Source organism: Geotrypetes seraphini, chromosome 16 (genome assembly GCF_902459505.1).
Source record: "Geotrypetes seraphini chromosome 16, aGeoSer1.1, whole genome shotgun sequence".
NCBI lineage: Eukaryota > Metazoa > Chordata > Amphibia > Gymnophiona > Dermophiidae > Geotrypetes > Geotrypetes seraphini.
In genome coordinates, this window is record NC_047099.1 from 41,642,722 (window position 1) to 41,666,147 (window position 23,426).

General features: G+C 44.6%; 1 protein-coding gene across 1 annotated transcript; it reads right to left on the reverse strand.

Moving 5' to 3' along the window:
* Nucleotides 1-7,951: 7,951 nt before the first annotated feature.
* On the reverse strand, nucleotides 7,952-22,938 carry CRABP2 (cellular retinoic acid binding protein 2). The gene is made up of 4 exons (XM_033925222.1): nucleotides 22,539-22,938; nucleotides 12,893-13,071; nucleotides 12,078-12,194; nucleotides 7,952-10,159 (listed from the first exon to the last, which is right to left on the reverse strand). Exons 1-4 carry the CDS (start codon nucleotides 22,606-22,608, stop codon nucleotides 10,109-10,111), a joined length of 417 nt encoding a protein of 138 aa, XP_033781113.1. The 5' UTR covers nucleotides 22,609-22,938; the 3' UTR covers nucleotides 7,952-10,108.
* Between the last annotated feature and the right edge of the window lie 488 nt (nucleotides 22,939-23,426).

A 23,426-nucleotide genomic window follows, 5' to 3' on the forward strand; every position in this document is an offset into this window, starting at 1 on the left:
CACTGCGGAGGTTGGCTCTTAGGCATTGGTGGAATGAGGCATTATGACATCACAATCTCAGCTCTGGAATGTTGCTACTCTTTGGGTTCTGCCATTGTGACATCACTGATGAGGTTGGCTCTTAGGCATTGGTGGAATGAGGCATTATGACATCACAATCTCAGCTCTGGTTTCTGTCTGGTACTTGGACCTGGGTTGGCCATGGTTGGAAACATGATGGATCTTTGGTCTGCCCTAGTATGTTCATATAATTATGACCTATAATGTGATAAGAAAAGCACCCTATTGAGGAATCCCCCCATCTCAAAGTGGTTATAGAGCCTTCCTGGTCCTTCCTCAGTGCCCAGGTGAGGATATGGTTGAGCCCAAGTTGACTGTGCATGACATCAGCATGCCTGGGCAGTGCCCACAGATGGCACCACTCCTGCCTCATTAAGCTCAGATGTTCCCTTCTAGCCACTTCAGGTTATTTCAAAAGAGAGACAGCTGCAACTAATCTGCCTTTCTCTCATCTGTCTGTCTGCTGTTAAAGGCTGGCTGTGATTCCCTCCAGAGCTGTCATCACGTGCCCAGCAAATAACCCTGTAGCTAAACCTCCCAGAGCCCGAGAACTAGGAGATTACTAACGGGGGCAAAATAATTTTGCTAATTTTAGGAGTGATATAATAATGATCTGATGTTCCATAAGAAGCAAACAGCAAAAAATCACGCCAGGCCTCCTCACGCTCCCAAAAAGTAGAAATAACCCATGCTGCATTATTCTCAGCTGGTTGTCTCAGGGCAGTCATATGCCAAATTTCATCATGGAGTCCCTTGAGTATGTGTTTTGACCTTCCAGCCAACCAGCTCCTGGGCTGTTCTCAGGAGATATTTAGGCAAACTTCTTAAACTGAAATTATATACCAGTACTTGTTCTGCTGTACCAAAAGTGGTATATGTGATTTATTATTTTTTAGAGCTATACTGCATAGTCGAATTTGAATACAAATAATGGGCATTGTGCTTTAAGATAACAAAGAAGCAAGGCAAAATCAGAAATCAAGTGTTTATTTCAGTAGGATTTAGCACAGTAGATCTCCAGCTTATTCGTATCCGAATTTAAGTCACGATTTGCCCGAATAGGAATAATGCATTCAGAGCACTATCTGGGGCTGAATCAATTTCATCTAATGCCACGGTAGGTGTGGTTAAAACTGGAAGTGGCGTTGGATGTCATAAAGCACCTCCATAGCCACGACTCGCATGAAAGGTGAGCGCCGGAAACATATTTTTTTCCTTCAAAATTGTATACTTCAGAAGTACTTCAAGACATCTTGTAAATTAATTCCCCTCTCGCTGTAATCTAGAAGTTTATTTTTTTTCTGGGGGAAGGCCTGGGACAATTTCTCCAATAATTCAACTGTCTCCACCTTCACAAAAAGAAAGATTGAAAAATGTTGACTCCATAAACCTCAGACAATATTTTAATGAGTGAAGCATAAAGAATGTGCTGACAATAGACCCAGCAAGGGGAAAAGAAGCCCATACCCTAAATTGCCAGACAGTAAAGCAGGCCTTGTACTGATTCCTTTATCTCTGACAGAAGTGAAGGAGTTGGGGGGGAACAGGGGGAGGGAAGGGTTGGGTCCTAACATAAGAAGTGCCGCTGCTGGGTTAGGCCAGTCCATCTTGCCCAGCAATCCGCTCCCACTAGTTATTGCAAACCCCCTATGCAGAGCTCCCGCCTGCATTCCAGGGTCACAGCCCCTAGTACAGCTACTTAAGCAGGTAACATCTGTTGCCCCCCTCCCTCCTTCCCTTTTCTCCTTCCTGCTGTGCACCCTACAAAGCCTATGACACCTTTTAAATACTTCAGGGAGAGAAAGAAACACCAGGAAGGTTTCATTTGGTTGGGGGAAGGGAGATATTGTGAACAAAGGAGTCGCTTCATCCATCACCTTCCCTTTTGTTCTAACACACCAAATTCCAGTGTGGAAACCATGGTTTTCCCATTTAGTGGGGGTGGAGGGAGTCCGTTTTGCTTCTCTGAAGCAAAGAGAGCCACCAGCCACAGGTAGTGAAGAGGCTGCCCCAAGTGTGGCACCTTCTATGGCTCCACATGAATGCCACCTCTTTCCTCGCTTTCTTCACTACTTATCTGCCAGTGCCACTCCAATTTATCACTTATATAGTGCTGAAAGGTGTATGCAGCGCTGTACATTTTGACATATAATAGACTGTCCCTGCTCAGAAGAGCTTACAATCTAACTTGGACAGATATACATGATATAAAGGTTTAAGGAAGCAGAGCCATGTCACCTCTTTCCTTTTACTGCATTAGGAAGTCCCTCTCCTGCTGTGTCCCCTATTTGCCCCCTCTTATGGTCCCTTCCACGTTTATTTCTTATTTGATATTCTGTCTATGGACACAGCCTTCTAATCAAGTACTCAAGTATTTTCCCTAACTGTTCCAGTGGGCTCACAATCCTTACCCCTCCATTGTTCTCCCTATCAGCCCTTCTCGGTTCCCCTCCCTTCTCTTCAAATAACTTTATTGACGTAACACATCTGTTGCCAAAATACTTTTAGTGGGTGTACTCCCAGTTGACTGGTCTGGTGCCCTCCCTGCTGTTTAAAGTGACGAGCTCAGCTGCGATAAGATGCTATCACTCGGGTTTACAAATGTTCAGGTGCTAATTCAGAGGTGGTCTTCAAGAAGTCCATGCCAATCAATCTCCATCCATATTGTGGACGTTTTCAGAACATAAGAATTGCTGCTGGGTCAGACCAGTGGTCCATCCTGCCCAGCAGTCCGCTCATGCGGCGGCCCCCAGGTCAAAGCCCAGTGCTCTAAATGAGTCCAGCCTCACCTCTGTACATCCCAGTTTAGCAGGAACTTGTCCAGCTTAGTCTTGAAACCCTGGAGGGTGTTTTCCCCTACAACAGACTCTGGGTTGTGGCCTTCAAAGACCAGTGACATGCCCAGAGTCACAAGGCGCAGTGGGTTTGAGGCAGTAGCTTTCACCACTGCACCCCACTCTCCTCCCTACCTCTGATCAGTGATGACTCCTCACTTTGAAAGAGGAGAGAGCAGCATGAGACATGGGGGAAAAGAAAGCAGAGAAATTATTGGCCCTGGATCCAAGAACATTCAGCAGTTTCTCACCAACATCCAAGCTCCGAAGTTTTATCCTTCTCAACCCTAAACAGCCATGGAAGGGGGGAGGGGGGAAGTAGGTGTCGGACAGACTGCAACGGGGCTCATTTTATCTGCCCTCACTGAATATGTCTCAGCGCAGTGATAGTCCTTCAGTCTTGGATGTCGTAAAATAAAATAACTCTTCCCTCATCGCCCTCAGCATTAGTCAGAGTCTTGCTCAACTCTAGAGCCCTCCAGGCTTGGCAGAAGTGAAGTAAAACCTGCTCAAAGGTTATAATTAGGAGGAGGGAGGCGCAGGGAAGAAAGAGAAATGGCAGCAAGGGGCAGAAGCAGGCACCCTTGCTCTCCAGCTCTTCACAGGCATCAGGGTAGATTTTTGTTCAAAGGGAAATGGCTTCTAGGAGGAAACCAGTGTTGAATCTGAAGGCAGAGCTGCCGGAGATCAGGACCAGTCCGACCATTGGGCAAGACTAGGCAGTTGTCTGGGGCGACAGCTTCTGAGGGCATAAAAAGATCAGCTGCAGTCAAACACCCAGACTCAATGAGTCATTAGCCTGTACTTTCCTCCACAGATAGGATGTCCCTCTGTCAAAAAAGACTCTTTACCCAGATGATGCTGGGAGCAGAGGTGTCTAGGTGTTGGAGAGCCAGGGGGCTGAAGGTGAATCAGGATGTGCACAAGGCTGAAGGTTTGCCTAGATCAGGGGTTCTCAGCCTAGGGGAGTGTGTGGCACAGTGCTTAAAGCTTCAAACCCACGCTGCTCCTTGTGATCCTGGGCAAGTCACTTAATCCCCCCATTACCCCAGGTACATTAGATAGGTTGTGAAAAGTCAGTCTCTGGATCAGAGCTGGTATTGTGACATCATAATGTCTCATTCCACCAATAAGAGCCAACCTCATCAGTGATGTCACAAGGGCTCACTTTTGCTACATTTTGATTTCTAGAGTGGTGCAGTGGTTAAAGCTCCTTGTGACCCTGGGCAAGTCACTTAATCCCCCCCATTACCCCAGGTACATTAGATAGATTGTGAGCCCACCAGGACAGACAAGGAAAAATGATTGACTACCTGAATAAAGCCATGTAAACCAGGGGTGTCCAACTTGCGGCCCCGTGAAGTATATTGTGCAGCCCCGGTCGAGGGTGATGCAGTGTTTTCCTCTGCTGATCCTGGGTGTTTACCATCTTGCCGGTTCCCTCCTCTGTCTTGCAGTGGCCCAGGGAAGCCAAAAGGTTTGACACCCCTGATTGTAAACCATTCTAAGCTCCCCTGGGAGAACGGCATACATTTCTTGAAACGCCTCCAATTTTAGGTGTGGGGGGGGGGGTTTGAGGGTTATCTCCTTTATTTCTTTCCAGATACTTAGGAGTTAATAATCATTTACTGAAGGAATGTGTTACCTGGGATTCAGGAATTCCCCCCCCCCCAGACACAGCCCCCCTCCTCCAGTGGGTGCTGAGTGAGGAGATCCTGCAGGATATGTTTCCTTTTGTCTGGAACTGATTAGTTAAACCCTCTTTTCCTAGGTCTTTGGGTTAAGGATTTAGAAGACGGGAAGGGGGAGGAAGGGGTGAGAGTTGCTCAGAAAATTCTGTCATATTATCAAGTGATATAAATGGGAAAACCATATTTATTTTGATTTGGTTGACATCGGTTTTGTGGGAGGTGAAGCCCTCGGATTTTGTCAGGATGATGAATGTGGTGGTTCATTTCACATCTGCATCCTTGACACTTGAGAATTCCCATCAGATGTGGCCTGAGCATCATTACTGAAAACCCCTGGATTGAAAGAGCCTTTTTTAAAAGAAAAATTAGGCTCAAAAAGCATTTCAGAGATCCTGAAGGAACAATGGCGCAAATGTAAATGCCATGGTTTCATTTAAGGGGACTTTTGGTAGTTAAAGTTGCCCCTACCTGTTAATTAATAGCTCTGCCCTCCAGCCAGAGAGAAAGAGTGTTTGTCTCCGAGACTGATGGATTGCTTGAGAAAGTTCCTAAGGGCGATAGGAGAAAGTTCCAACTGTGACCAAACATTTGTCACCCACTCCAGCCATGCTTTATTTAAAAAAAAAAGTTCTACCCTGCACCATCTACTATTCTGGGCAGCAGCTGACAATTAATTTCGGACGTGACCCTTTGCACACATATGCGTGCAAAACCCAATTAATAGAATAACCAACGTGCTCAGTCTTTGGTTTTGTGATCTGAAGCAACAAAGTGCGAATGGGAAAAGGATTTGGTGAACGGTTGTAATGGCTGCTGAAAATGTTTAAAAAGGTAACGAAATAGTTCCTCTACAATTGCCGTTAAAATCCCTTTGGTCACTGCTGCTACTGCGTATAGGAGGATTTCACGCTGTTTTACAAGGTTCCCTGTGTTTTTGCACATCTTGGACCCCTGAGGAAGGAGTGTTTTCCGAAACACAGACCGAGTCAGGTCCTTTGGACTCGCACATGAGAACCAAAACGTTCCCTTATCATTATTGTTTCGTTTACTCATTTTTGGAATGCTACATTGTGTCTTCTTTAATAAAGATGAGTTTTTATACCTTGTACATCGTATCTGCAGTTTTTCTCTTGTTTTGGTCTTTCGACTTTGATTGTTTGGATTGGTTTTTTTGACAGGCGATGCCCAAAGAACCTCGCATGCAAATGAGGTCCATGGAAATCCCATCCGATCAGTCACTGCAGAAACCGACTGACACATGCGCAGAATAGTCCACGCAAAGAGGCCTAAATGTGCTAGGAAATGCTAGGTCGTAGACACAGATGTGTCAATCGTAGGCGTGCCGAGGCTACTGGATGGGAGGGGAGGGGGTAGAGAACCACCAGCTTTCAATGAACGTGCATAAGATGTGCCTTTAATACACACACGTGAGATGCACGCCTTATCATTTGCTATTTCCAGCACAGCATTTGATTTTAACCACCACAAAATATGGGGCTTTCTTTCAGGGTCTCGTAAAAATATTAAGAAATAAATATTTGAAAATATAGAATAAATTTACTGAGCAATATGACGATGACTGCTGCCAGGCTTTGGAGTGGGTTTTTTAAAATACTTTCCATGTCATGCAATCGTCAGTGACAGACACAAGCGCTCGAAACACGCTTTTAACAGTATTGGCACTCCCAGGGGGCATTAAAAGTTGGCACTTCGGTTTCTTCATCGCCCAGAGTGCTCGCACTACATTTGCTTTGCGGAGTCGGAGACTGCTATGAAGCACAGAAAAGACCACAGTGAGGTAAAATACTTTGACGCTGAACTGGTTTAGCATCAAGAGTTAAATGCACAGTAGGTTTTTAGAACATCGGGGTCTCAAGGACCGTGAGTGAGAACTGCTCTCCTTCATTCCAGGTCCTTCTAAGATAGATACATAGATAAATGTATTTTAAACAATTGAAGAGAAGCAGATTTGAAAGCAAAAGACAAAACGTAGGCAGGGTGAAGCCCGCCTGTGCTCCCTGACCTCCCTCGCATCCATTAAGTCTCTTGTTGAAAACAATTCACATACATCTGTCAAGGCAAGGAGCTGCGAGATAAATTGCTCAGCTTTGTCTGAGGAGATGAAAGCAGAGCCTCTCCTTCTGTCTGCCAACCACAGCTAAGACGGGGCATCTTCGGAGAGCATGCTTGTGTCCTGCCAGGCTGAGCTGGGTCAAAGGTTGCCTTGCATGACCAGTCAAAGCTTCTGCCTGGCCTATGTAGCTGGGACCCTGCTTCTCAAGCCAGGAGGATGATGGGAGGGAGCACAGCAAAACCCACAAGTGCAGCAATGTCTGCCATCAGAAGGCCCTCTGGCGGGTTCTCTTGCCTCAAGGATGCCAGGTAACCTACGCCTTGGGAGTTTCCTCAGTTCTCCCCCTGCCATCATAAGCTGCATTTCCAGTCCAGGATGCAGCCTCTCTGCCTCACGTTCAGACTGATCTCATGATCCATCTAATGTTAAATCTCACCAGGATCACCCAAATTTCTAATCTTAGTTTATATTCAAGTCAACCATTTTTCCTTCTTTTGGAAGGGAAAAATATCACCTCGTTTTATATTCGGATGGTTTATATTCGAGTGTATACGGTATATTCATTGTGCATATCCTGAAAAACCCAACTGGCTGGGTGTGCCCCAAGGACGTTTGTACAGAAGGATCAGGGATTGATTCCCAATTCGGGTCTCCAGCCCCCAGGTTAGCCAGGACTTGAGATGTTGGGGTTGGGGGTTGGGGGGGGGGGCAATCATTGTTTAGAGCAGGGGTAGGGAACTCCGGTCCTCGAGAGCCGTATTCTAGTCGGGTTTTCAGGATTTCCCCAATGAATATGCATTGAAAGCAGTGCATGCAAATAGATCTCATGCATATTCATTGGGGAAATCCTGAAATCTCGACTGGACTACGGCTCTCGAGGACCGGAGTTCCCTACCCCTGGGTTTAGAGCATTACCTAGTGGCTGAATTTAGGGTCCATTAGTGCATGGTACCTGACTGAGTTTGGGGAATGGGTGGGAGTGGGTATAAAATAGGCTAGAACTCTCCTGGTCATTGCGCCAGATCCCACCCCTGATTCCAGTTGAATGATGAGTCAAAATAGAGCAGTTGGGAAAATTGGAGACCCCCAGTTCCAGGCTGCAAATAATTCTTTAACGTTGGATAAGTAAGCATCATTCTTTCATCTTTTATTCCCCTCTCCCCAATTCTGCTCATGCCCCTGCCGCACCCCCCCCCCCCCCATTATGTACTTCATATATGACTCCCATGGTATGAAGAACCTACTGGTGAGGAAAAGCAATTTTTTTAAAAAATCAAAATGTCAGAGAGATGATGAGTTTAAAACATTTATTAGTGGGGTGGGGGACCCAGATATTTCGACAGTATATGTTCGACACAGCATTTGATTCTAACAACCACTAAATATGGTGAGGTGGGGCTTTCTTTCAGGTTCTCATAAAAATATTAAGAAATAAATATTTGAAAATGTATTCGCTAGCAAGACGAACTTGAGCTTTAAGAAACAGATAACAGGATATATTCCACTAGTAAACAAACAGGATAAAAAACCCAAAACAATTCTGCATAAAAAATTCCAGATCAATTCCCATTTTCTCTTGTTTGGAGTTTTTTGCGTGTTCTTCCTTCCTTGTGTTCTGGAGATGGGGAGAGTGGGGGGGGGAGGGGTACAAATTAAGAAGCAATGTCGAGAAAAATCTGAAATAAAATTTGAATACAGTAGACTCTCTGTTAATCGGAACTCAATTAACCAGGAAAAAAAAATCAAAGAAATACTGTGTAAACTTGGCATGTCACACCTGCGTATGCCCTCGCTTTGCCTACCACGTCCGGTAGTTTGTCTGGAATAGTTTATAGTATGGGATATAGTATTAGTTAGCCTATCTTTAATAGTAACTCTCAAGCAAGCAGAACCTACATTTATCCGCCATCTATCAGTCCCCATGGGTGCCGGTTAACTGAGAGTCTACTGTGCTGGAAAAAGTGGAATAAGATACACTGTGATATCCCCAATCCCTTCACTGCCAAGTCACTCGGTGTCTCACTTCTCCCAGCTCTGTGCATTATCACAATTTCCTCGCACCCCTCCCCTCATGTCTGCTCATGGCTACTGACGGCTGCTATGGAGGGGGAAAAGCTGTACTGGCCACCGCATGGTCACAGTTTTGCAACAGGGGCTAGAGATGAACATTTGTCTCATTGGGCTCAGCTCTTGTATGGTCACCATAGACCACCCCCTTCTAACTGAAGACTGCTGTTTGTGTTTACCGTCGGCACCCTTCTACCAACTACTAGCCTGCCGCAATGGGTAGAAGACATCTTCCATGTGGTCCCAAATCACTAAAAGCAACAATGACGGTTTGTTTTGATTCTGAACTAGGAGCGCCAACAAGCCTCGTTTCTGCTGGTAAGGCACATCCAGGTCTGTTTTACCCACTGCATGCTGGGATTTGTAGTTTGCTTTACAAATCAATAACTACATTACCAATACATGCAATGGGTAGGATAAGAACTGGATCAGGACTGTCTGATGGTTCCTAGGCAACGTTCCCAATAAAAGCAGGAATTCTCAACCCAGTCCTTGAGACACACAAGTCAAGTGTCTGGTTTTTTTCCAGACACAGAGGCTATGCATGAGATAAATTTTGCATGCAATGAAGGCAATGCATTCACATTTATCTCCTACAGATTCAGTGTGCATATCCTGAAACTCCATCTGGCTGGGTGTGTCCCGAGGACTGGATTGAGAATTCCTGCTCTAAAGTGTGTGGGAAGTCTGCCACCACTTTCCTGCCATCAGGGGAATGGCGCAGCGATATTGCAGTTTCAGTTGTTAGGTGGAAGCAAGTCTCCTGGGAATCCCAAAGAACTTGCCTGCCGCTCACCGTTGAAGCCTAGTATTACTGCACCCCTCACTGCCACTAAGCACCTGCATGGCACACACCTGCACAGCTTAAAGGTAACATTGCAAACGTGTCATCGAAGACCATCTGTTTCATGAACTGTTGTGTGTTCGTTATCTTCGAGGACGAGCCGTACTATCATATTTCAAATTACAATAATCTTTACAAAGGGAAATGAGTGCATGTTAGATTTTAAGACTGGAACACCCTCCCTCCCCACCCCCAAAACAGTCAGAGCAGTTTGGTTTCTGAAATGGGTGGTTCTGGGCGAGAGGAAGCTGACTTTCTGTGAAGAGATACTTGAGTGTCATCCATTGCAGGAAGACACCAGAGGAGAAAACACACTGGAATCATAGGTAGTCACCCCTGCAGCTTCCGGCAAGGCAAAAGCCGCCAAGAAAGTCCGGCTTGTTTTCTGGATGGCTGGTGGAAAAATTGGTGAGAAAGAGGGTGCTGGTCCTTTTGCGTGCTGTAAACAGGGTACTCTCTATTTCTGACTATCCAGGGAATCTGTAGGACTGGAAGGGTGTGCGGCCTTGCCACTGTGCTTCACCACCTACTTGCCATGCTAGTCCCGAATGTAAATCCTCGTACACACCACATCGTCTGCAGTCATGGTCTGGAAAGAGTCAAGAGAGGGAATGAATAAGAGCAGCTGGTGATGGCAACACAGCTATTGCTGGAAAACAAATCATGGTTACTGACAAAAGCAGTTCATTCTCTGTCTATCTATCAATCTATAGATGCACAGGCTCTCATAGCTCAGGACTAAGGAAGCCCTTCATGCCAAAAAAGCAATCATGATCCGGACAGAAGTACTCCCTAGAGTGGTGGTTTCCAATGTGTGGCTCTTCAGATACTGTAAATACTTAATTTCAATCTTGTTCACTTAGAAACATGATGGCAGATAAAGGCCCATCCAGTCTACCCATCCGCAGCAGCCACCATCTCTCACATGCCTGTTCCACGCTTTCTTGAATTCCGACACAGCCTTTGTCTCCATCACCTCTACCGGGAGACTTTCACCCTTTCTGTAAAAAAGAATTTCCTTAGACTACTTCTGAGCCTGTCACCTCTTAACTTCATCCTATGCCCTCTAGAGTTTTCTTTCAATTGAAAGAGCCTCACCTCATGTGTATTTATGCCACGTAGGTATTTAAACGTCTCTATCATATCTCCCCTCTCCCACCTTTGCTCTAAACATTGAGATCTTTAAGTCTGTCCCTATACACCTTGACGTAGACCACTAACTATTTTAGCAGCCGTCCTCTGGACTGATCCATCCTGTTTATATCTTTTTGAAAGTGGGGTCTCCAGAATTCTACATAATATCGGGCAGTGCCATCCATGATTATACCTACAAATCTCTGAGGTCTGGGGAATGACATTTACAACACATTCAATAAACAAATTATTGGCATAATTCTGCCGCCTACTGCAGAAATCCATACAGTGCTGCAGCCCAGATACTGCCTGCTGTTCAGTGTTATGAGCCCAGGTAATGCATGAGATCACTCAATACAGGTTAAATACACTAGTAGAACTGGACACATTCTTAACCCAACAAGAATGCTACTAGGATTAACAGAGCCATACAATAAGTTCTGGTTCGTGATCCCAGACAGCTCCACTTTGGGGATGGGCTGCTGTTTACAACAACGGCAAATCCAATGTTGTTGCAAGTCGTAAAAAAAAAAAAAATAACCCAAAATGAGCAGGAAAAGAACACAAAAATTCATGTTTTTTGTTTACTGATAACAGTGCACAATCTTTTGAAAGAGGGTGAGCTACAGGTTTCATGATCCTGTATCCGAAATGGTCGGGACCAGAGACTTTTCAGATTTAGAATTTTTCGGGTTTTGAAATGAGGTGTCACCAGTGGCCACTTCCTGCCTTGCTGATATCATTTCCTGTTTCCTCCCCAGACGGAGGCTGCAGCAGGCAACGAATACGAATTGCTGTGGTCACTGGCAACATCTCAGAGGTACACCAACATGAGGTAAGATGAAAAATTGAAGTGATATTAGCATAGAGTAAATCCTTTTAAGGTGACTTTGCGGCCAGGTTTCCCTTTTGATGCTTAAAGTGAGATGATTTTTCTTTTGTACAAGTTAGTAATGCATCAGTTTTGGAGCTTTTTCTTTTTTAAGAATTTCGGATAAAGGATCATGTACCTGTATTTTGGAAAGTTTCTGACAGAGCACACAGTCTTTTCCCGAAAGTGCACCATCACACAGGGGCAAACACTACGCATGGCATGATATCGGGAAAGGAGTTGGCGCTGTTTCAGAAAGAGCATGTCCTTTTTAAAAAAAAGTGCGCACCCAAGAAAAAAAAAAAAACAGCCAAAGAAAACAATCGAAACAAACATTCCCAGAATGACATAAGAAACGACCATCGCATCTCCATATAAAAAAGCAAAGTCCTATGTAAAAGCCAAAATTATGAGTAGAATAGGAGCCAACCTGGAGGTGGCAGTGGATGCTGACCTCCCCCCAAATATTGAGCATGTTCCTTAATTGATTTATACACCTTACCAGGATCAACTCTCCGTCATTGGTCATCTCCCTGCTCCAAGAGGTCTTGGGTCCTTCGCCTTTCAACAATCGCTGCTCACAAACCATCTTGTTCTCGCTTTCCCATCTGGCTAAACTCTACAATTAAAAAGAAGTCAAAGACAATCCAAATAACTGAGGCGCATTTCCATAACAAACAGTCCATGCAGTCCCTTGCCCATCCATCATTTCTGGAGACAGATGGCTCCCCAAGAGCTCCTTCATTGGAGAATGCCTTGCTGGCACTTAACACTGCCACTTCCATAATGTAAAAGAGCCAGTGGGGTGTGCAGGGAGGGGAGGGACAGGAGTTAAGAGACCTTCTTGGTAAAGGTTAGAGAGGGGTTGAATGTAGTAGCACAGCAAAGACATCAAAGATACAACCAGGAAGAGGAAACCCAGAGCATGGAAATGTAGATGACAGAATGGAGGGGGAGGATGGGGGGAAAGGAGCAAAGAGCATCTTCCAGCCCCTGCACGGACCCAACTGCACTTCATAGAAATTAGACTTTTCACAATCTCTATTTCCAACTCCTTGGTTGCTGAGACACCTACTAGCATAGGTATAGTTTAGAGTGAAAGCCTTAGGAGCCATCAAGCACCAATATTTTTGACCAGATCTGATTCTGAGTGCCTAAATGTACCCTCCTGGGAAGATGCAGCTGGTTGAAAATTGTGCAAAGGAAATGGATCTGCCAGTGTTGTCCTATTATAAAATCAGACCCTGTTATATTTAGATAGTATTTGTAAAGTGTGGATGGTTTGGGTTTAGGGGAGGGGGCTATAATGCTCCTTACCTTGCAGGGTCTTCCATCTACTGTCTGCTCCTCAAACTCCTCGCCAATTTTAAAATTGATCTCAGTGGTTCGGACTGTCGTAGACGTCTTGATGTAGAAGCTTTCCCCATCTTGTTTAATCTCCACGGCCGGCTTGGAAGCTGCAGCCACAGCAATTTTTCTCAGCATTACATTCACTCCTGAAGAACACGAACCCGTTATCTGACACTTTGAGCCACTTACATGTTCACTAAGTTAAAAAGCACTTTTGCACTTGGTATGTGAACCCAACATGAGGCACCCCGATAGTGCTGTACTGTGAATCTATGTTTGTCACAAAGAAGAATCCCAAGGGACCTTTTATAAAATGGGAGAAAATATTTGCCACCACCAGGAAGAATATGGAGAAGAAACCCAAGGAAAGAAAGTGTGCATCCTTTTGCTAAATCAGCATTCTCTTGGTGTTGTCAGTGTAGAGTGTACTCCTCTGGGAGAGAGTGCAGCAGTGGTTAAAGCTATAGCCTCAGCACCCTGAGGTTGTGGGTTCAAACCCACGCTGCTCCTTGTGACCCTGGGCAAGTCACTTAACCCCCCCCCATTGCCCAACCAGGACAGACAGGGAAAAATGCTTGAGTACCTGAATAAATTCAAGTAAAGCGTTCTGAGCTCCCTGGGAGAACAGTCTAGAAAATTGAATAAATAAATAAAATAAAAGTAATCAGCTCCCACAGAGATCCTCATCTCTTGGTTTAACCATTCCAGAAAGATTTCAGTCCAGTCCTGGATTTCTGAAAACCTAATCCTAGTGCATTCTCTAAGTAGAATCAGGGATTCCTGCATTTTGGAAGATAAGTATAAAAACCGGGACTGGTCAAAACAGTTTCCCTGCTGAAATAGCTGCCTTTTGACTCAGGCGTAGAACATGCCCCCAATAGAAAACATACATTTCTCCACTAATAAAGCTCATATAACCCCTCTAACACACCTGTTCTTCATTTGGATGTCTTTCCGTTGATATAAGCAGAAACACTTGTGACATGAGATATGTGCAGAGTGAGACAGGGATGGGGGAGGGAGTCCTCGATTTATAAGCCCTTAGATTAGTTTAACCCAGTGGTTCTCTTCAGACCCACCTGGTTGGTTAATGAACTACATTTGCATCGATTGCTTTTCTTGTAGGTCGTGCATATTCATTGTGGATATCTTGAAACCAGACTGGCTGGGTCATGAAGGAGAGGTGACGCCGGTCTTACTTTTCCATTGCTCAGCCAGTTCCTTGGCACCTAGGTCCTCTCCTTAGCCAGTCAGGTTTTCAAGATTACCACACTGGGGCCTCCAGGAGAGGGTCCCCGTTTTTATCATGTACACCGCTTAGAAATATTATAAGCGATAGTATCAAATTTTAAATAAACCTGAAACCATTTTATCTGATAACAGTAGGATGATATTGTTTGACAAAATCACCCAACCCTCACTCGCATGCAAATCTAACTTATGAATAGTCATTGTGGATATCCTGAAAACCCGATGGGACCAGGTGTGCTCTGAGGACTGGGCTGGGAATGGCTGAACTAGAGAAGGGCGTGCTCCAGTTGCCCCAGTTTTGCAAAGTACAGTTATCAAATACATAAAAAAGGTAATTAACCAAGAAATAGAACAGATATGACCTTGAAGTCACTGAACACCTGCATGGCTGCGGCCTAAAGTTCTCCCGTCTGCTAAACGATTTTATTCCACTGAAGCCCTCAGACACCTCTAGGGTGGAAGTGTTAACACCTTGGACTGCCTGACAGCCTGAAGGAAGCAGGAAGAAACTCTGGACCACAATGCTCGAATCAGCACCCTGCCTAAGGATCCGTCTCAGCAAGGCAGCGAATGGCATACAAGAGGGGCCTGAACTGTGGTTTATGTATCATATATCCCACCTCTAATTATAACTTTCTTAAATATGGATTACACTTATATACCCTGAAACACTGGAAGAGGAAGGGGGATTGGAATGCCATGCATCCACCTCTGGGGTGCAAGATTTTCATCCTTCCTGACAGTTTCCATAGAAAAGTGGGAGCTTATCATTCTTTTCATGGGGAGGGGCGGGGGCTAGAGCAGAGAGGCGGTCACAGTTCTACATTTCTTTGCTTGGCTCATTTCAGCAGCCCCAGAAGCAATGGCCTGAAATTAGAAAGTGTGACTCTGTTCCCATTCCGAGCCCTCTGCCAAGTTCTAAAAGGACAGGGCAAAACTATTTTGACGCCTTGAAGGGCGGGTCTGCGCAGTTTGTGCATTTTGCCACGCAGGCATAATGACAATCCCTACCTCTTCCTTCTGTCTTACCCCATTCTCTAATCACCTCAACCAATATCTGTCAGTAATGACAGTAAATGTTATATGGTAAGAGGTTCTGCTCCCCACCTCCTCTGGATTCAGTTGCTGGAATGAGAATTTCACAGGCAGGCAGGCTGTTTCTTGTGCCGACTTTCTTTCAAGGGAATGCCCTGTGCACTATATATGAAATGGTAAGCACAGGACCGCAGGCTGATCTACCCAGAAACACTTGTGACATGAGATATGTGCACAGGGAAAGGGGAGGGAGAGCATGTGGTATGTGTGTGTGTTTCTGAAGGGTCCACCTTGGGGGTTAGCGCCCAAGAAAAGGATCTGGGCGAGCTCTTATTTATTTCTTTATTCATTCATTCAATTTTCTATTCTGTTCTCCCAAGGGAGCTCAGAATGGTTTACATGAATTTATTCAGGTACTCAAGCATTTCTCCCTGCATGTGCGTGTTAGTTTATGGACGCGTTAACGCACGCTAAACACACGCTAAAACGCTTAGCGCACCTTAGTAAAACAGGGGGTAAGTAAACCAGTGTTTAATCATAATGAAGTTTCTTTTTATATACCGCATATCAAGCACACATATTTAAAAGCATCGCATGGATGTTCAGGGGTCTCATATATACAAACGTTAGACAGAGACTTTGTAGAAGGGGAGAAACTAATTACAAGAAAAAGGAATGATACGATAGGAAGGGGGAAAATGTCTGCGCAGAAGAAAAACTAGACAGACAAGTGCCAAATTCAACTCTGGCCATCTCGATGGACCGTTTAGCATTCGCCGTGTTACCTAGGGGTCCTTCTACTAAAGCGTCCTAGCTGTTTTAGCATGCGCTAAAGGCTAGCGCGCCTTAGTAAAAGGACTCCCGTGTGCGCTAAGCATAAGTTTGGGTGCCCACATTTATAGAGGTGGGGGCTGATGGGTAATTGTGGGATGCGCAAAACAAAACAAAAAAAAAGAAAAAGCCTCTCAAATACCAAAAAAAAAAGAGAAAAAGCCTCTCACCAAATACCAAAAAACTAAAAAAAAAAAGAAAAAGCCTCTCAAATACCAAAAAAAAGGAGAAAAAGCCTCTCACCAAATACCAAAAAAACGAAAAAAAAAAAAGAAAAAAGCCTCTCAAATACCAAAAAAAAAGAGAAAAAGCCTCTCACCAAATACCAAAAAAACTAAAAAAAAAAAAGAAAAAGCCTCTCAAATACCAAAAAAAAAAAGAGAAAAAGCCTCTCAAATACCAAAAAAAAAAAAGAGAAAAAGCCTCTCACCAAATACCAAAAAAAACTAAAAAAAAAAAAGAAAAAGCCTCTCAAATACCAAAAAAAAAAAAAAAAGCCTCTCACCAAATACTAAAAAAAAGCGCAGAGATGGTCAAGTAGTCAAGCTGGCAAATAAATTGTTTCTGTGCGTCAAAGTCCAACAGTTAACCCAAATCAAATAAGAACGGAACAAGGGCCCGACCTGGGCTGGTTTCAGCTCCATTGCCTGCATCAGGGGTCCATGAAAATCTCCATATGTGCCAAAAAGTAAATACAAGTAATCAATCAAGCGTAACGTTCGCCTAGTGGGTAAGTGAGGGAAGCAGCCTTTACCTTCCAGATTTAAGCCCCATTATCTGACTGTATGGTATGTACTTTTTGGGTGTGTTTTTAAACAAATTCCATGTAGAAAACTTAACATTAACTTGCCTGAGAGAATAATTCATCCCAGCTATACAATAGAATCAGTCCAATGAATGAAAATTAATTTTGCAATTACAGACGTTGCCATATATCCTGAACATAAGAATTGCCGCTGCTGGGTCAGACCAGCGGTCCATCCGCTCACACGGCGGCCCTCAGGTCAAAGACCAGTGCTCTAAATGAGTCCAGCCTCACCCGCATACGTTCCAGTTTAGCAGGAACTTGTCCAACTTTGTCTTGAAACCCTGGAGGGTGTTTTCCCCTATAACAGATTCCGGAAGAGCGTTCCAGTTTTCCACCACTCTCTGGGTGAAGATGTTTAGCTGAAAACAGCTTCATATACTGTATGCTATGACAGGTCTCTAAGAAGTGTCCATCCTTGCATTTAAAGATGGGTTTTAATGCCAAGTTCTACATCTCTTACCATAGCTAAAATATCTTCTGGAATAAATATCAATTTCCAAATACAGTAATAATGTGTTACAATTCAGGAAACTACTTAAAACACATTTCTTTATTAAAGCACTTGCCTGAAGTAAAAAAAATGTGACAATTAGACTGCGGCAAAATGAGATCTTTTTTAGACGTTGCGAGCTACTTTATCTGTGCCCTTCTCTTCAACTGCCACCTCCAGACTCCGTCCCTTCTGCCTTGCTGCGCCATAGGCTTGGAACAAGCTGCCCGAATCCCTACGGTGGGCTCTGTCTCTGGCAGTGTTCAAGGCCCAGTTAAAAGCCCACCTCTTTGAGAGTGCTTCGACTCCTAACTCCTCTCACCTTGGGTTCTGCATCCCCAATCTTCTATGTCACATTTGTCTGTCCAAGTTAGATTGTAAGCTCTTCCGAGCAGGGACCCTCTATAAATGTCAGCCCATCTCTTTGAGAGTGCTTTCAACTCCTAACTCCTCTCACCTTGGGTTCTGCATCCCCAACCCTCTATGTCACATTTGTCTGTCCAAGTTAGATTGTAAGCTCTTCCGAGCAGGGACCCTCTATAAATGTCAGCCCACCTCTTTGAGAGTGCTTCAACTCCTAACTCCTCTCACCTTGGGTTCTGCATCCCCAATCCTCTATGTCATGTCTGTCTGTCCATGTTAGATTGTAAGCTCTTCCGAGCAGGGACCCTCTATAAATGTCAGCCCATCTCTTTGAGAGTGCTTCGACTCCTAACTCCTCTCACCTTGGGTTCTGCATCCCCAACCCTCTATGTCACATTTGTCTGTCCAAGTTAGATTGTAAGCTCTTCCGAGCAGGGACCGTTTATAAATGTCAAAATGTACAGCGCTGTGTACACCTTCAACACTATATAAGTGATAAGTAGTAGTTGTACTTGAATAGGATAATTGTATTCATTTTATTTACTATAACTGCTATGTATGTTTTATTGGGAGCCGCTTAGGTTTTTTAAAGCGGTTTATAAATAAAGCTAATGAATACTCACACTGAATATTCCTTGTATCCTAAATCCTTTCCTTTACCCTCCAACATCCCCCCCATCCCAAATACTGTAGGGCAGAAATATGAAGTGAGAAAGTCCCTGTCTCTGCATGGCACAAACCCTGCTGTGCTCCAAGGCTGACCCCAACTGCCCTGTGAACAATGACTTTACAGACCAGGAATGGCATGCCCCATGAACAATAGAGCCCGTTGCTTGGGTTCCATATAGGTCTGCGGGTCCTTTACCAGCCCTTACAGACTCCCCTTCCCTCCTTTGTCAGAAATGGGTCTTGCAAGCAGTGATGAAACCCCAAAAGCACTTGCAGGGAGGAAGACCTAGAAGTAACGTTAGAAAATTATTTTTCACGGAGAGGAAAATGGTGATGGAATAAAAAAAAGCGTGGTTCAAACACAGAGGACCTTTAATTAGAAAACAAATGGTATAAATTAAAGAACTAAGGGGCAGATTCTCTAAAATCTGCCTTTAAACATTCTCGCTAAACTGGTTCCAGCCGATTTAGCGGCGGATTATCCATAAGGCTTAGCGAGGTCTTTTCTGAGTTTTCTAGCAGTCTCCGATGCTGCCATGCAAATGTCGTACAACGAGGTCATTAATATTAAAATGATCCCTCCGAGCGATTCTCTATAATCGCCGAGTCATTCTCCAACCTCGTTGTGCCACATTTTGCAGCCAAAATTTACTGACAGGCAGATTTTAGTTTTGAGAATCTGCTCCTAAGGCTGCTGGTATTGGACAGATTTGTATGGTTTGTGTCCCTTATATCAAGTTTCAAGTTTATTTCGGCTACATATACTGCTTAAAATACACCCTAAGCGGTTCACATAAACCATAACTAAAAATAATTTAAAACAGGGAGGCTTGGCATAAATAATTAAAATAATGTAGGAGACAGTTTATGAAACAAACAATGAAGGAGACTGGATAGGGTACAAAAGGAAGATGGGGGAGGAAAAAACAAAAGGGAACGCGGTCCGTTAAACTGAAATTAGGATCCAGGTCGATACCCCAAAGGCATTTTTAAAAAGAAAGGTTTTAAGGCTTGCTTTGAATTTGGCAGTATTCGGTGTGGGATGGGCTGGGTAGGGCATTGGTGGGAACTCCACTCACTTGACGTGTGAGGACATTGCTGGCCAGACTTTGCGGTGGAGGTCCTGCAGACAGCGGGATGGTTGGATAGGCTGGAATGTGCTTGGATGGCACCTAGGACAATGCCAGGTGAACTTTGGTCTATGGCCCAGGGATATCAAGTTGATTCGATCATGTGGTTTTGAAGTGAGTAACTGATGGGCAGACTGGGTGGACCATTCGGGGTTTTTTTTAATCTGCCGTCATTTGCTATGTTACTACATTACTATAGAGCCTTGCATCTTGTCACAGGTTTTGAAAATCTCTGGCGCATTTTGCCATGAACATATATCATTTTCCCCTGCTAATATGCAGTGCTTCCGCTGAAGCCATTGACATTTCAAAGCACCTACCAAATTAAACGTCGTTCTTATTTCTTGGAAGGCTATGAGCTCTGCACCCTTTAAAATAAACTAGCAGGGCAAGTGGAAGTTAGGATCAGGTGTTAAACACAGGTTGTGCCATGGGAGCATGTCTTTCCATTCCATTTTTGTAAGCATCCTCCCTGGAACATGACCCAGAAGAATAAAGAAGATGGGGTCTCTCCACTTCTAGCTAGTGAGAAGGATTGCCGAATCCCCCCTCCTTTGTCACCAGACATAAATATGATCCAGAAGAAAGCTGGAGGCTGACTTCAGTGTTCTTTAAAGCTGCAGGAAAGTTACTAAGAATTGGACAGTGAGGGGTTCGTTTTTGAAACACTTAAGATGTGCAAAAAAAAATGGCATCAATCTGTACTTGGGCATTTTTCTCACCAAAATGTCCAAGTGCCAATTCTTGAAATTGACTTTCTGAACGTCTTGCTAGGCTTCTTAGCCGCTGTGCGTCCAAGGTTCAAGAGGGCATGTTGGAGGCGCATTATGGGTGGGCTTTGGGCGTGCTTTGCACTCGGGACATCTTGCAGTGATAATCGAACATTTCCCAAGACGTCCAGGTTGGAACTTAGACATCTGGAGCTAGACCTGCTTTAAAAGCATCTAAGTGCCATAAAGAAACCCAAACTGACCAGATTACCCCTAGAGGGATTAAGTAATGACCCTCCCACATTCCCCCAGTGGTCAATGACCCCCTCCCATTGCTGGCGGGTGGGCTAGTGAGCCATAGAGAGGAGGACCCAGACCCATAAGCCACTCTAACCACTACATTTATGGCTGAAAGTGTGAGGCCACCAAAACCTTATTATACTGCCATATAGGTGCCACCTGCAGCCATAAGGATTATTGGGGTGGTTGACAGGTGGGTATAGTAGGTTGGGGGGGAGTTTGGAAGGACTCACCATACATTAGAAGGGGGTTATATTGAGATGTACATCTGGCACCCCTTATGTGAAGTTCACAGCAGTGCCCTCTGAGGTGCCCCATTGCTCTGTTGGAATGTCTGTGTGGCCAGTCCATTACAAGGCTGGATTTGGACATTTGGAACTTGGAGGTTTTTGTGATCGAAAATGGTCCAAAATGTTAGGTGATGTCTAAAAAGGTGATTAAAAAAAAAAGGATGTCTAGTGGTTTTGAAAATGGACATTTTCGGCATCCAAATTTTGGACGCATTTCTCAGGACGCCCAAATCGGACTTGGATGCCCCTCTGTGCTCTTTGGGGTGGGGACCTTTCATCCATGTGATGTCTGAGAAACTGCAAGAAGGCTTTGGGTAACAGAGTGATTTCTATGGTCTCCCCAGCATCTTCTTCTACCTCGGGATAATATCTGATCCTGCGTCTGCTCTACTGAAACAGGCCCATATCATCCCCCCCACCCCATGGGCAATGCAGGGGCTTGAATGATAAAAGAGAGGAATAGACGTGTGGAAGCGGCAAAAGGCAGAAGAGTGTTTTCTTTATTCATTCATTCCATTTTCTATAATGTTCTCCCAAGGGAGCTCTGAATGGTTTACATGGATTTATTCAGGTTCTCAAGCATTTTCCCCTGTCTGTCCTAGTGGCCTCACAATCTATCTAATGCACCTTGCCCAGGAGGAAAATAGTTAAGCTGTGGAATGCGTTGCCAGAGGTTGTGGTAAGAGCAGATAGCGTAGCTGGTTTTAAGAAAAGGTTCCTGGAGGAAAAGTCCATAGTCTGTTATTGGGATCGGTGGCATGGAATGTCGCTACTCTTTGGGCTTCCAGAATCTTGCTTCTCCTTGGGTTTCGGCCAGATACTAGGGACCTGGATTGGCCACCATGAGAATGGGCTACTGATCATGATGGACCATTGGTCTGACCCAATAAGGCTATTCTTATGTTCTTAGTGTGGGTTTGAACCCACAACCCCAGGGTGCTGAGGCTTTAACCACTGCCCCACACACTCCCCAAATATGTTCAAATCTGCTAGAAATAAGGATCCCCTCCCACCTTAGCAGGCTATAAACATTTTGTGATTAAATTAATGCTTCCTTATAGGAAAATTAAATAGGAGCTTTGGGAGATTGTGTTACAAGCCTAAAGGTTAAACCGTGGCGTTCCTGCCTTGCTAATACCTTTCAGATAAATATAAATGGTTGGCACAAGAAGAGACGCTAAATAAAGGACATGAACTGGAGACAATACATGAGAACAGAAAGAAAAGATCCGAGTCAAGTTAAAAAAAATGGAAAAGAAAAGCCTTCGGAAATCAGGCCAGAGAGAGAGAAAGATCAAGTCCTTATCTCGGGGGCTCAGAGATCCTTTTTAATTTTTCTAAGATGGTTGTTTGTTGGAAGGGGGGGTTCATTTCACACAGCTTTTATTTCACTGAACCCCCCCCTTCCTGCCCGGGCAGCATCGGGGTCCCTCTGTGCCATCTTTCTCTTCTGATTGTGGGTCATTTAGGGGGTCTTTTACTATGGCTTGCTAACGTGCCCATTATATCCTATGGACATGTTAAAAGACCCCCTAATTTATTTATTTGGTTTTATGTCCCTCCCTCTCCAGGGAGCTAAGAACGGGTTACAGGGTTACAATATTGCAGTCAACAGTCATAGGGTGCTTCTGTCCTTTTCATCATCATTATGAGTGTATTTGTATGATATGGTCGATTGCTTTAAGATATAACTGGCTTTAGGTTCACAGAGAAATCAAAACAGTGATTGCACTCACCTAAAATTTTCAGCAGTTCCTCGAAATTCTCCGAGTGTTTCATCTTCCAGGAGCCAGAGAAGTTGGGCATTTTCCTCCAGCTGTTTGGACCCGGGATGGGGGTGGGGGGCAAGGGAGGCAAGTGGCTACAATAGATTTCCCCCAAAAGGCAAAGTCCTTCCAGGTTCACCTTAAAAGCGCAGTCTCGTCGTGCAGCCTAAGCCTGCGTTCAGCCTCGGTTAAGTGGTGACTTTTCCCCCCAGGTTTAAAAAAAAATGTTGAAATCCTTTTGCTTTCGTGCTCGGGATGCTTTGCCAGGTTGGAGAATGAATGACTGTCCACACACTCGGCACGGGCACTTATAGGGGACGCATCCCAGCCCCTTCCCTCTCACTCAGCCTCCACACCAAGTCACTCCCCTTCTCCTCCTGCATCTGGGAGGCACCCTGTAACAAAACCCCACCTGTGGAGTCCTTCAGACACCCTTTCTCTCATAAAGCCATCACATTTGGGCAAATCCCAGCATCCTCTCGGTCTTCCTGGAGAGACCTCCCTCTCCCTGTTCCTCCACACCTGCTTCTTCTCCTGGCTTCTTTGTTCTCATCTTTCTCAGATTCTTCACTCCATTCCTCTCCCTATCTCCTTTTTGTTATTTTCTAAATTCCTGGATTCACGCGGGGCTAAGAAAGGTGGAGGGAACAGATGCCACCTAGACCCTTAGAAATCCGACTTCAGTCTGTTTCCATTTTGTGTGCCTGTTTTTCATATTCTTAAAAAGACACTATAACAGCATTTGGAAAGAATTTTTTTCCCCCTCTGCCACCAAGAGGTGCTAAATCCGAGTGGATTCACTGCTTGATCATTCATCTGCCCTGTATGAGCCGGTCAACTTGAGGGAAGTCATCTGCC

Bases quoted from the DNA above. Each gene is read 5' to 3' on its own strand.
- CRABP2 (XM_033925222.1), bottom strand. From the start codon at position 22,608: ATGCCCAACTTCTCTGGCTCCTGGAAGATGAAACACTCGGAGAATTTC. The intron at 13,072-22,538 runs GTGAGTGCAATC...CGTGTTCTTCAG, and splicing joins GGAACTGCTGAAAATTTTAG to GAGTGAATGTAATGCTGAGA. The intron at 10,160-12,077 runs GTAAGGTGTATA...GACTCTTTCCAG, and splicing joins ATGACGGAGAGTTGATCCTG to ACCATGACTGCAGACGATGT.